The sequence below is a fragment of the Mixophyes fleayi genome, chromosome 4 (assembly GCF_038048845.1).
Source record: "Mixophyes fleayi isolate aMixFle1 chromosome 4, aMixFle1.hap1, whole genome shotgun sequence".
Taxonomy (NCBI): domain Eukaryota; kingdom Metazoa; phylum Chordata; class Amphibia; order Anura; family Limnodynastidae; genus Mixophyes; species Mixophyes fleayi.
This window is the reverse complement of record NC_134405.1, coordinates 304,081,068-304,095,589: the sequence shown is the minus strand read 5'-3', so window position 1 is coordinate 304,095,589 and position 14,522 is coordinate 304,081,068. Positions and strand designations below refer to the sequence as shown.

General features: G+C 38.2%; 1 protein-coding gene across 36 annotated transcripts in view; it reads right to left on the bottom strand.

Annotated features, from left to right (window-relative positions):
• Positions 1–14,522, bottom strand: part of LOC142152884 (protocadherin gamma-A4-like) — a 445,481-nt gene that overhangs the window by 83,429 nt on the left and 347,530 nt on the right. For 2 of the 36 annotated variants that reach the window (XM_075209970.1, XM_075209979.1), the window contains exon 1: positions 11,068–13,800. The exons of 32 other annotated variants lie outside the window; for them this stretch is intronic. In XM_075209970.1, the coding sequence (XP_075066071.1) occupies positions 11,068–13,509 (2,442 nt within the window). In that variant the 5' untranslated portion in view covers positions 13,510–13,800. Of the gene's footprint in view, positions 1–4,524; positions 7,237–11,067; positions 13,801–14,522 lie in introns of those variants that run through there. 2 more of the 36 variants (XM_075209969.1, XM_075209980.1) reach the window with 1 other exon arrangement.

The window sequence follows — 14,522 nt, the reverse complement described above, 5'->3', positions numbered from 1 at the left end:
ATACTTATCGCCTACACCTGTACAGAAATCAGATAACAGGGTCATATTACTAAGGAGCAGTCAAGATAATATAAACCCTGATTGCTGAAATAAAATTTTGAAACATTAGATGAAATAAAATCTACACATCTTAGATACTTGTTAATTATAAAGGCATCACTTGAAGTATAGACACTGTCCACCTCTTATTACAGGGAGGATTCAGTTATACTGAGCGAGTGTGGAGCTGATGGAATCAGCCCCCCCAGAAATGACAGGTGGGCAGAATCCCACTTCCTCTCCAGAGCATCACTATTTGAGGACACATTGACTGTGCTCAAAGCTCCCTCTGTTTTTTACCCAGCTGGTGGTATCTGGGGCACTTTGTTGCCAATATCTTCTGGCAGACCATGAATAAAATGTATAGAGAAGATAGTCTGAGAGCGGTGCAGGAAAGTGCAATATGAATAAATAAAAAATGAGGAGCGTTTTTAGGGGAAGTAAATGGTAGTTAATCATCTTAAGCATGTGTCTAAAATCTTTCACCTCGTTTACTTGCATTAAGATACAATAGCTATATAATGAACATTGCAGACTAAACTGTTCTGCAGCATACAAGGGTATATTCATGTACAGAACAGGGGAACAGGTAAGTGGAGTCTATGTTTTAAGTGACACCTGTATAATTAGTAAGTACTCTCTTTTATACCCCAAGAAGGTTTGTTTTGTTTATGATTTTGTGTAATGCACCAAACGTGGATGCAAACAAATACAGGTTTCTTAGGAAAGAGTGTATTATATTATCAGTGCTTAACATTGATTACTATATGGGTCAGTAATTCTGGATTTATTGCTTGATTGTGATGTAGTCATATATGCACAACATTTTCAATGTGCATTAATCTTCTATATTCTTCTTATATATTTGAGATATTGTTTTAGTTATTGCTAACATGAATTTCACAGTTATGAATAGTAAAGGACCAAAACTTATCCATGGCTGAGATATGAATGGTGCCGATTTCTATTACTCCAAGAAAGTTATTTTAGTATCAAGATGATGTACAATAGTTATAATCTATATTTCCATTTAGTTCCACTTCCCTCCATAGGCACAGTAATGGTTCTCATGCCTGCCTTAATTGCATCTCGTTTGGACTACTGCATCCTCCTGATACAGTAACTGGTCCACCTGCTTTGTACCTTTCCCCTCTACTACATCCACAATACTGTTACAGAGTTGTCTTTTTCACCACTAAAAACCTTCATACACATTCCCTAGTCCAGTATCTCTTGGTACTTCCTATTATCTACTTAATTACTCACTGGGTACCCATTGTCTCACTATGATTATGTTTTGTTTTTCTTAAAACAGCCTCCATTCTACACCATTCTTTACCACCGTCAACTCATACCTTAAAGATTCCACCTTGGCTACTGTGAACCTTGGGAACTGTATCCTTCTTCCCCTGAGTCTAAATCCATTCCCTTTTAATACTAATTGATAGTAGAGCTACAATATCTGCCTATTCAATATTCACTTATGGACTTGTGTTCCGAACAATGACACTTTGTCGTTTGTTGCTGGTCTGTGTCTCTACTATTACTCATTTTGAGTGAAAGCTCTTTTCTTTTTCTTGTTTCACTTGTTACTCCTATTATATGTGTCTTAGCATTGTATAAGCTTCTTGTATATATACAGTGGTCGCAGTGGCAATTTAGAAGTAGCGATATGGAAATTTAAAAGTGTCGGTATGAAAAATATAATTGGAATGCAAGTGAATGGAATTTGAAAGCTGTACAACGAAAGTAGTAGGAGAAGTGGCGGTGTGGCATACCACCATATATACCCACACTATCACCACTTTATATATACTATATGGACAAAAGTAAGTGACCACACCTGTTTATTGAATTAAAGTGTTTCAATCAGGCCCGTTGCCGGAGGTGTACAAAATCAAGCACCTAGCCATGCAGTCTCCATTTGCGATACAAAATGGGTCGTTCTGAAGAGCTCAGTGACTTCAAGCGTGGTACTGTGATAAGATGCCACCTTTGCAATAAGAGGGTTTGTGAAATTTCATCCTTGCTGGATATTCCATGGTCAACTGTAAGTGATATTTTTAGAAAGTGGAAGTGTTTAGGAACAACAGCAACTCAGCCACAATGCGAAAAACAACATAAATTTACAGAGCGGGGTCAACGACCACTAAGGTGCATGGTGCGTAAAAGTCGCCAACGCTCTGCTAATTCCATAACTAAACTGTGCGACGGGACCTTAATGGAATGGGTTTCCATGGCTGAGCAGTTGCAAGCAAGCCTCAAATCACCAAGGCCAATACCAGGCATCAGATGGAGTGGTGTAAATAAAACAGACACTGGACTGTGGAGCAGTGGAAAAGTGTTCTGTGGAGTAGCGAATCACACTTCTCTGGCAGTCAGATGGGCGAGTCTGGGTTTGGTGGATGCCGGGAGAACGTTACTTGCCTGACTGCATTATTCCCAACTGTGAAGTTTGGTGGAGGAGGGATAATGGTTTGGGCTAGACCCCTTATCTCTAGTGAAGGGCAATCTTAATGCTTCAGCATACTAAGTCATTTTGGACAATGCTATGCTTCCTACTTTGTGGCAACAGTTTGGGGAAGGCCCTTTTTTTTCCAACATGACTTTGTCCCAGTGCACAAAGCAAGGACTACAAAGACATGGTTTGATGAGTTCGGTGTGGAAGAACTTGATTGGCCTACACAGAGCCCTGACCTCAACCCCATCGAACACCTTTGGGATGAACTGGAACAGAAATTGCAAGCCAGGCCTTCTCGTACAAACATCAGTGCCTGACCTCATAAATACTCTACAAAATGAATGGGCACAAATTCCCACAGAACATCTCCAACATGTGGAAGCCTTCAAAGAAGAGTGAAAGCTGTTATCGCTGGAAAAGGGGGACCTACTCCATATTAAAGTATATATATATTTCAATACAATGTCACTACAGTCCTTGTTGGTGTAATGGTCAAGTGTCCAGATTCTTTTGTCCATATAGTGTGTGTATATATATATATATATATATATATATATATATATATACTCCACATATTCCACACCCAAAAACATAGTTACACGTGTGGTGTACAATAGCAAAGAAACACAAAATACTCTTTGAGCTTTGCACAAAATTCTTCTTTTCCTTTTCCCACAATCAAAATGAAAAACTCAGCAGACTGATTGACGTTAACACTATTTCAGCAATTTCCATAAGTCTATAGTATTTTCACAATAATCGCACTCTGACTAACACTGCCCTATCACACTGCATTGCCCTTCAGAAAAAAATAAATCAAAAATAACATGTGCACGATAAGGTACAGCTTGAATATTATATGGAATTGTCCAAAAGAGCTCAGTGCCATAATTAAAATATTAACTAGAAAGCATCAGCCCACTTAATATAACAAGTGATAAGAAGTGGAGGTAATCTATTGCCATAACATATCCAGCTTTCATAGTATTAATCAAGGAGAATACTAGGTATAAGAGGAAGAGGATGGGGACTGGAAAGAAACAAGTGGGGACAAGAAGATGAAACAGAGAAATACAAGGTGAAGGCAGGTAAAACAATATAAGAGTGCCGACATAGTTCAATGGGTTTGCAGACAAAACATAAGTGTGAGAATGGGGTAACAGAAAATTGCTTTAAGACAACTGGGGACACACAAGAAATATTGCGACACATTTCATACAGCCCCAGGATAAACAGCACAAGAAATGTCCCTGGTGTGCAATGAATATTTTGTGTTGGGTCACTTAATAGTGTGAGCAGGTGTTGGTGTGAGAAACCAATATGATACCTAGCTCAGATTTTGTACCGGTCCATTGGCCCTTAGCAATCACCGGAGGCAACGATGGCATACCTCCCAAATTACGTAGGACAATTCTGAGTTGAAGGCCCTGTCCCACTGTCACAGCTGTGGCTACCTTTGTTCCAATGGTCAGAATTTTGTAGCATAGCAGAAGTACTAATAATGCCTTTAGTGCATCTTGTGCTGCTTCCCAATTACTTACAATAATGGTAGTTATGCTATGGTAACCACACAACTCAAATATAGTTAATTTTCGCAGGGGTCCAAATTGAGTATGTACCATGATAATTACAAATAGCAAATGATAACATTTGCAGTGATTCTGCTATAATAACCCACTCTATTTATTCATATATAAGAACATAGACACATATTTGCTTATTGTATAATCTGTATACAACTGATTCAAATAGCAACTATGACTGAATGTTTCAGAAGCTGAATTGTTGAAGCTCTGCAGACCTAAGCTTCTGAGACGCCATAAACTGAAATTACAAAGTGAAATTAAATTCTAATTCAGATTCAAATAATGCATTCCAGTTATAGGATTACTGGGGCTAACACACCTAAATATAAATGTGAAATAAATGCTTTACATTGTAAGTAATTCAAAACAGCAAGAAGCAAATCAACATTCCAGGCTCACTGTAAGTAATACATTAATAAAATGATACTGATGTCTCACCTGATTTGGCTCATTAAACCAGTTTGAGTCAGAAGTAGATTTAGGCTCACTGACCATTCCAGTCAATTGGGGAACATTTTGGGGTTTAGCGAGGGTTAAGTCTGCAATATCTGTTGTTGGGGGAAAACAGGCCGGAAAATATGTTCCTGGTGCTTCAGGTGGAGCCATCCTCACTTCCATGTATTTTAAGGTCCCGTCCGTGTTCAGGTAAAGTGTTGGCTGATACTGATCCATGTAGGGTGTAGAAAGTGATTTGTTGGAAAAACAAGACCCACAACCACTATAATAATTCTTCCTAAGGCACCGCACAATTAGGATAGTAAATGTGACAAGAAAAACTAAACTGATGGCAACAAGGGAAATAATAAGATACAAGGTCATGTCTGGTGTTGATTTAGAGTTTGTTAGAAAGTCATGTGACTTTGGGTTTTCTTGTACAATATTATCCATGATATTTACAAGCATTGTGACTGTAGTTGACAGAGAAGGTTCCCCGTGGTCACTGACTGTAATCACAAGTGGATGCTCTGTGTTATCTGCCTCATGTAAACCTCGTAGAGTTCTGACTTCTCCTGTGAATTCAGAGATGTAAAACAAAGCAGGGCTGGCAGGCTGAACAAGACTATAGATGAGCCAGGCATTGTGCCCAGAATCTAGATCCACCGCAGACACTTTACTGACTAAATATCCAGCAGAAGCAGATTTTGGAATGTTCTCTTGAGCAATGATTTCCCCTGAACTCTCCGGATATAATATAGTGGGATAATTGTCATTTGTATCCAGAATAAATATAAATATAGAAACATTGGAAAATAACTTTGGGGATCCAGAATCTTCCACTCTTGCAGTGATCTGTAGAACTTGGAATTTTTCATAATCAAAAGAACGTTGGGCATAAATATTCCCAGTGTCTGAGTTAATGTAGACAAATGAAGAGACAGGAGAAGCGTCTATGTGGCTCTCAGCTATGGAATAAATCAGGTTTGCATTAGCTCCCTCATCTGGATCTACAGCAGATACTGTACATAGCAGTCTGCCGGGCTCATTGTTTTCTGCTATGAAGGCATTGTAAACAGTCTGTAGAAACGCTGGAGGATTATCATTAACATCAGAGATATTAATGGTGATTGTAGTCTGGCTGCTTAAAGACGGAGAACCCAGATCAGAGGCCATCAGTGTAATAGTATATTGTGAGACCTGTTCCCTGTCCAGATGTCCACTAGTGACCAGTGAATAACGGTCTGACATGGGCTGACATCTAAAGGGTAAATCTGGAGATACTTCTATCTTTGTTTCACCGTTCTTACCAGAGTCTTTGTCTCGGACTGTAATAAACCCCAAAACAGTTCCTATTGGGGCATTCTCAGAAACTTCATTATTTTTAGAGGTAAAAATTATTTCTGGAGTGTTGTCATTTACATCTTCTATTTCAATCTGGATGCGGCAGCGACCCTCATGTTTTGGTGTTCCTTTGTCTGTTGCTTTGATAAATAATTCATAAATATTTGATACTTCGTAATCCACATCTCCTATAATATACACTTCACCTGTGAGCGGCTTTATGTCAAATATTTCCTTTGCTGATTGTGAAGTACGGTGATCAATGGAATATGTAAACTCACTATTTATACCCTCGTCTGAATCTGTAGCATTAAGTTTAATATTAACTGTATTTAAAGGTAGGTTTTCCACTATATTTATCTTATAACGTGAATGATCGAACACTGGTGCATTGTCATTTACATCCAACACAATAACTGTTATCTGAGTGGACCCTGATCTTGGCTGTTCTCCCCCATCGATGGCAGTGAGAATAAGCTTGTGTTCTGCTTTCTCTTCTCTATCCAGAATTTTTTCCAGTACTAATTCTGCAATGAGGATTCCATCATCTTTAGTTACAGATAATGAAAAATATGGATTTGGGTTCAATCTATACTTACTAACACCATTAACACCTACATCAAGATCTTGTGCATTTTCTAAAGGGAATTGTATACCAGGATTTGTTACTAGCTCTGTTATTTTTATAACTTGATTAGTGCTTGAAAAAAATGGTGAGTTATCATTAATATCCAAGATCTCAATCTCCAGACTGAACAGCTCCAGAGGGTTCTCAGCCACAACCTCTAAATGCAGCAAACAGCTCAAGCTGGATCCACACAGGCTCTCTCTATCAATCCTCTCATATACAGTCAGAGCTCCATTTCTCTGATTAATAGCAAAATATCTGCTGCTTCCTTCAGATCCCAGATCCAGTCTCCGTTTATTAATATCTGCCAGGTTTAACCCCAGATCCTGAGCTACATTCCCCACAACAGTCCCTGGATCTGACTCCTCAGCAATAGAATAACGAAGCTGCCCAGAGACCCAGCCCCAGCTACAAAGCATAAGGAAAAATGCTACTTGCCATCTCCAAGCCTTTTGAAATCTCTGGAAGTCCATATCTTAAATCCTTCTGTTATAGTCTGTAGAAAATAAACATCCTCTTAGTAATCCAGATATATGTGCAGTGTAAGTAAAGATCCTTTGAAAGGGAAACTCCTTATTTTCTTGCATTGAAAACATCCACAGGGCTCTCATCGGAGCAGCAGCTTCTCTTTGTGTGTGAGAGGAAAGATGGGAGGGAGATTCACTGAGCCAGGGGGAGGAGAGTGCAGCGCTGATACAAGAACATTCTCTAGTGTAGCTCAAAAACTTGACTGGATGACAAGTCTGCCCTCTTCTGGTCAATAGTGTAAAGTTCAGCTTTATATTTAAAACATCAAGAACTTCTATGCCACAAAACCTTTAGGTTTTGTTAATTTGTATTATATAAAAACTACATATTCTCTTAAAGTTTTTGCATTGGAAAAAATAATTTCATCACATGGAAGTTGAAGAAAATGTCAATATCTTAAGAACCCCTTTTAAAAAGAATTTAAATTATCTATGGAAATTAAATCTGGTAACAATATTGTATTAACTACATAAATTGCTAAGAAATTGGCACTTCCAAGCTATTATGCTGACTTTTTTCTTTAAGTCAATTATGAACTGACAACAAAGGAGAATGATGTTAAATTATGTAAGTATATAAATAAAGGGCAGTAATCATAGTCTGACTATTGACATAATGTGAAAACCCTAATTATGACTTTAGAAAGAGAAGCATGAGAGTATAAATATTCAGAACATGTCAATTGAATTATTGCACCATATGTGTGTGCTTTATATATAATGGACGGCAGTTGGAGATGGCTGCAGTTTAGGTCAGCTCTGTGCCCGGCCTCCCACATAATCATCTTCTCACAAATATAAAATCAGTTTGTCAGGACAATGTGAAATTACAAAGTGTTGCCGAGGAGTGTCATTGCATCAGGGATCGGGATGATAATAAGATCTAATATCATCTCAGTTCAGCTGCTGGGCCCAGTGAAGTCAACTGCAATTTCTGTCAGTTGTCATTTCTGTTGCCATCTCAGTTCCCCCTTTGGTGATCTCCACGGCCTTTATGGTGAGAGCAGCTGCCGCTGCACATGGGGTACAGAAGTCCTATCTCTTTATCCAGCAGCGAGCATGAGACTAAAGTAAGACACCGAGCTACACACAGCTACACCACGCTGGCAGCTAATCACAAGCATAGGAAGCAACGTCTCCTCTACAACCAGAAGATGATGGAGGTTCAGTTCTTATAGTTGGTAAAGGACAATTATATATGACAGCAGCTGCCTATTTTAAGGTATTACAGTGACTGGTTCTTGTGTCTCCACCTTCCGCTGTCTCTCCTTGTATCACCCATGACGCACCACCGTTAGTAGCACAGAAATGCCATCCACCAAGGACTGTTTTATTATCGTATATATAACAATACAATTTCCCGTCCAGCTGCTACAATTGTTATTCCACTTCCTATGTATCAGGTGTTCCCCACACCTCTTAGACTGTAAGCTCATTGGGGCCATCTTTAGCTTTTGGTTCATGTCATTGTATGTTATGTTTCCCCAGTGTACAGCGTTGATGGAGCACAATGTGAGAGCAAATGTTGTATTTGTCTTTAAATTAATTAATAGAAATAACTGCTTTATAACAAAACAAACAAATGTAGTTAACATGGTTTCTGGGTGCTAAAAACTTCAAATTAAATATAAAATATATATATATATTATCTGGCATTAACATTAGAAAGAATGATCTGTTTAATTTGCTTAAGACATTATATTTTTTATTTAAACATGGGGTTAATTTTAGCCGCTCCCAATATAAAATCATGTTTGCATCTATCCATATTATTTACACAATAACCACAACTATATCATTATTTCCAATGATTTCAGCAGGATAGTACTGGCTAGCAATGAGGGGTCAATTACTCATTTTAAAGCTTATGAGATGCGATGTACAAACATTTGTGCAATTACTCCAACATTAGAGTTAGCTCGCTAATAAATGCATATACTCCATACTTGCCTTCTCTCCCGGAATTTCCGGGAGTCTCCCGAATTTCGGGGAATTCTCCCGGACTCCCAGAAGAGTAGGAATCTTCCATTGTGGGGGCGAAACTTAATGACGTGATTGTGCCGTTAAGTCCTGCCCCCACTATATAATGCCATGAGATGTGTTTCAGCGAGCTCCGTCCCAAACTCTTTGCTCGGAGGCCAACTTTAAAAGGTTGACAAGTATGATATTCTCTCCACAGTCATCTGTCCTAGCGTACTGTGGAACACCGGAAATATGTTATGGTTTAGAGAGTGTCCAATTCTATGCGCATCATCCAAATCCATAAAAAGTCATCACACATTACTGCCTATTGTCACAATAGGTCCTGGCTTCTTCTCAGTTTTAACTCTCAAGCTTTTATTCTAAATATTAACCTATTTTACTACAGTTATAATTAATTCCTGTGACATCCAGTAATGTCAGACACACTTTCAAATATACACAGTTTCCAGACTTTCCAGTTCATCATTCCAACATCCTGTTGGTACAAAAAATATATATTTGTTGTTTATCCGGTGTATCTGTATGTGCTTCTTGCACCTAACCTCTAGCAACAAGTAGCATTTACCCCCCGCCCAGGACTACTCATGAGAAGGAGCAAAACAGTCCATAATGGGCACTAACTTGATTTGAAAATCCATGTATAGTCCCATATCTCTATGTACATGTTCATTTGTCCCATCACAATGATATCTGAAGGTCTGATGTGCTGCAGTTCAGCTTCATAACTGATATGATGATGACAAAAAATATCATAATGTATCTATGTAAGTCTTCACATGTCCTCGGGTGAGCTAAATACAACATACCAGGATTAAAGGGCTGAGAGTAGGTCTAGACCAGGTATAGGCAGCCTGTGGCTCTTCTGCTGTGGATCTACACATCACAGCATGGGACTGGTCTGGAATTATACTGCGTATTGTCTAATTTGCTGTGACAAAAAAGTATAAACGTATGGACACTTATAGATGTATAGAAAACACTATATTTGTTTTGAGCATCTGTTACGAGAAATAGCATCAGCCTCTCCTGAAATAAACAGTACATAATGCAGCAACAAATCAGCCTCCCCTAAAAACAACAGTGTAAAGTGTAGCAAAAGATCACTTGCCAGAGCATGTCCATTTTTAAATAAGAACATAAGGACCTGAAAGTCAGCAATGAGGGACAGCATAAGTGGTCCCAGTACAGAAAGGGCCCCAAAATGGGGAACATAAAAATGTAACCACTTGTAGCATTGGGTATGCATGAGGGAAGGCTCAAAGAAATAAGAATCAAGACAGAACAATTCTATGCAATATGTGATTTACTGTATGTTTACTAATAAGTACACAAGGACAATTTTCAGTTTCTGAACTATGGTATTTCCACCCTTAATGGAAGATCATTTATAGTAATTTAACATTATTCTGACCATAATATGCTACTTGAAAAATAGAGCACACATAATTATAACTTACATTTCTCTATTCCTCTTCTACTTGCTTTACAAAAATCCTTCATCGTGCTGCTGAACTGCACAAATTACACTACATAATGTTCATTAATTACCATCGTAGCTTTGAGCATAAATTGTTTGAATATTGAGTCGCAACAATGTGTTAAGAATTCTTCAGAGCAAATGTATTATCAGTGCCTATTATTTGTGTAGCAAACAGTTATACAAAGTAAACATTACATATATATGACACACAAATCATATTGAAAACACATACTCAATATTTGTTACATACAGTGATACGTTTTTCAAGTCACTAGAGATTGCGTTATAAGCAGTTAGCAAACTTTCTCTATAACTGATTGTCATTGTATTAAAATATATAAAAATATGCAAGTTGGATGTATGAGTTTGACAGCTCAACCTTTCAGTACTAGTTTGACAGGAGGTTAATATCAATATTCTGGCCTGTTATCTATCTATCTATCTATCTATCTATCTATCCATGAGCACACATAAATATGCCCAAAAATCAGCAAATCATGATTTTCAATATATATAAGGATATGAAAATCTAAAACATATATATAAGTGCAAAAATGAAATATGAAAATGTATTAATATCTCACCTGATTTTGCTCATTAAAACAGATTGAGTCAGAAGTGGGATTAGGCTCCCTAATCACATCATTAAGTAGGGGAACATTTTGGGGTTTAGTAAGTGTAGAATGAGGAATATCTGCTATTGGGGGAAAACAAGCCGGATAACAGGGTCCTGGTGCTTCTGGTGCAGCCATCCTCACTTCCATGTATTTTAAGGTCCCGTCCGTGTTCAGGTAAAGTGTCGGCTGATACTGATCCATATACGGTGTAGAAAGTGATTTGCTTGAAAAACAAGACCCACAACCGCTATAATAATTCTTCCTAAGGCACCTCACAAGTAAGATAGTAAAAGTAACAAGAAAAACTAAACTGATGGCAACAAGGGAAATAATAAGATACAAGGTCATGTCTGGTGTTGATTTAGAGTTTGTAAGAAAGTCATGTGACTTTGGGTTTTCTTTTATAATATTATCCATGATATTTACAAGCAATGTGACTGTAGTTGACAGAGAAGGTTCCCCGTGGTCACTGACTGTAATCACAAGTGGATGCTCTGTGTTATCTGCCTCATGTAAACCTCGTAGAGTTCTGACTTCTCCTGTGAATTCAGAGATGTGAAACAAAGCAGGGCTGGCAGGCTGAACAAGACTATAGATGAGCCAGGCATTGTGCCCAGAATCTAGATCCACCGCAGACACTTTACTGACTAAATATCCAGCAGAAGCAGATTTTGGAATGTTCTCTTGAGCAATGATTTCCCCTGAACTCTCTGGATATAATATAGTGGGATAATTGTCATTTGTATCCAGAATAAATATAAAGACAGAAACATTGGAAAATAACTTTGGAGATCCAGAATCTTCCACTCTTGCAGTGATCTGTAGAACTTGGAATTTTTCATAATCAAAAGAACGTTGGGCATAAATATTCCCAGTGTCTGAGTTAATGTAGACAAATGAAGAGACCGGAGAAGAGTCTATGTGGCTCTCAGCTATGGAATAAATCAGGTTTGCATTAGCTCCCTCATCTGGATCTACAGCAGATACTGTACAGAGCAGTCTGCCGGGCTCATTGTTTTCTGCTATGAAGGCATTGTAAACAGTCTGTAGAAACGCTGGAGGATTATCATTAACATCAGAGATATTAATGGTGATTGTAGTCTGGCTGCTTAAAGATGGAGAACCCAGATCAGAAGCAATCAGTGTAATAGTATATTGTGAGACCTGTTCCCTGTCCAGATGTCCACTAGTGACCAGTGAGTAACGGTTTGACATGGGCTGACATCTAAAGGGTAAATCTGGAGATACTTCTATCTTTGTTTCACCGTTCTTAGCAGAGTCTTTGTCTCGGACTGTAATAAACCCCAGAACAGTTCCTATTGGGGCATTCTCAGGCACTTCATTATTTTTAGAGGTAAAAATTATTTCTGGAGTGTTGTCATTTACATCTTCTATTTCAATCTGGATGCGGCAGCGACCCTCACGTTTTGGTGTTCCTTTGTCTGTTGCTTTGAAAAATAATTCATAAACATTTGATACTTCGTAATCCACATCTCCTATAATATACACTTCACCTGTGAGCGGCTTTATGTCAAATATTTCCTTTGCTGATTGTGAAGTACGGTGATCAATGGAATATGTAAACTCACTATTTATACCCTCGTCTGAATCTGTAGCATTAAGTTTAATAATAACTGTATTTAAAGGTAGGTTTTCCACTATATTTATCTTATAACGTGAATGATCGAACACTGGTGCATTGTCATTTATATCCAACACAATAACCGTTATCTGAGTGGACCCTGATCTTGGCTGTTCTCCGCCATCGATGGCAGTGAGAATAAGCTTGTGTTCTGCTTTCTCTTCTCTATCCAGAATTTTTTCCAGTACTAATTCTGCAATGAGGATTCCATCATCTTTAGTTACAGATAATGAAAAATATGGATTTGGGTTCAATTTATACTTACTAACACCATTAACACCTACATCAAGATCTTGTGCATTTTCTAAAGGAAACTGTACACCAGGATTTGTTACTAGCTCTAATATCTTTATAACTTGATTAGTGCTTGAAAAAAATGGTGAATTATCATTTATATCCAAAATCTCAATCTCCAGACTGAACAGCTCCAGAGGGTTCTCAGCCACAACCTCTAAATGCAGCAAACAGCTCAAGCTGGATCCACACAGGCTCTCTCTATCAATCCTCTCATATACAGTCAGAGCTCCATTTCTCTGGTCAATAGCAAAATATCTGCTGCTTCCTTCAGATCCCAGATTCAGTCTCCGTTTATTAATATCTGCCAGGTTTAACCCCAGATCCTGAGCTACATTCCCCACAACAGTCCCTGGATCTGACTCCTCAGCAATAGAATAACGAAGCTGCCCAGAGACCCAGCCCCAGCTACAAAGCATAAGGAAAAATGCTGCTTGCCATTTCCAAGCCTTTGGAAAGCTCTGGAAGTCCATATCTTAAATCCTTCTGTTATAGTCTGTAGAAAATAAACATCCTCTTAGTAATCCAGATATATGTGCAGTGTAAGTAAAGATCCTTTGAAAGGGAAACTCCTTATTTTCTTGCATTGAAAACATCCACAGGGCTCTCATCGGAGCAGCAGCTTCTCTTTGTGTGTGAGAGGAAAGATGGGAGGGAGATTCACTGAGCCAGGGGGAGGAGAGTGCAGCGCTGATACAAGAACATTCTCTAGTGTAGCTCAAAAACTTGACTGGATGACAAGTCTGCCCTCTTCTGGTCAATAGTGTAAAGTTCAGCTTTATATTTAAAACATCAAGAACTTTTATGCCACAAAACCTTTGGGTTTTGTTAATTCGTATTAAATAAAAACTACATATTCTCCTAAACTTTTTGCATTGGAAAAAATAATTTCATCACATGGAAGTTGAAAAAAATGTCAATATCTTAAGAACCCCTTTAAACAAGAATTTAAATTATCTATGGAAATTAAATCTGGTAACAATATTGTATTAACAGCATAAATTCCATTCGTGCAGTATAAAAAACAACATAAATTGCTAAGAAAACGGCACTTCCAAGCTGTTATGCTGACTTTTTTCTTTAAGTCAATTATGAAGTGACAACAAGTGAGAATGATGTTAAATTATGTAAGTATATAAATAAAGGGCAGTAATCATAGTCTGACTGTTGGCATAATGTGCAAAATGTGAAAAGCCTAATTATGAATTTATAAGGGAAGCATGAGAGCATCAATATTCAGAACATGCCAATCCAATTATTGCACCATATGTGTGTGCTTTATATATAATGGACGGCAGTTGGAGATGGCTGCAGTTTAGGTCACCTCTGTGCCCGGCCTCCCACATAATCATCTTCTCACAAATATAAAATCAGTTTGTCAGGACAATGTGAAATTACAAAGTGTTGCCGAGGAGTGTCATTGCATCAGGGATCGGGATGATAATAAGATCTAATATCATCTCAGTTCAGCTGCTGGGCCCAGTGA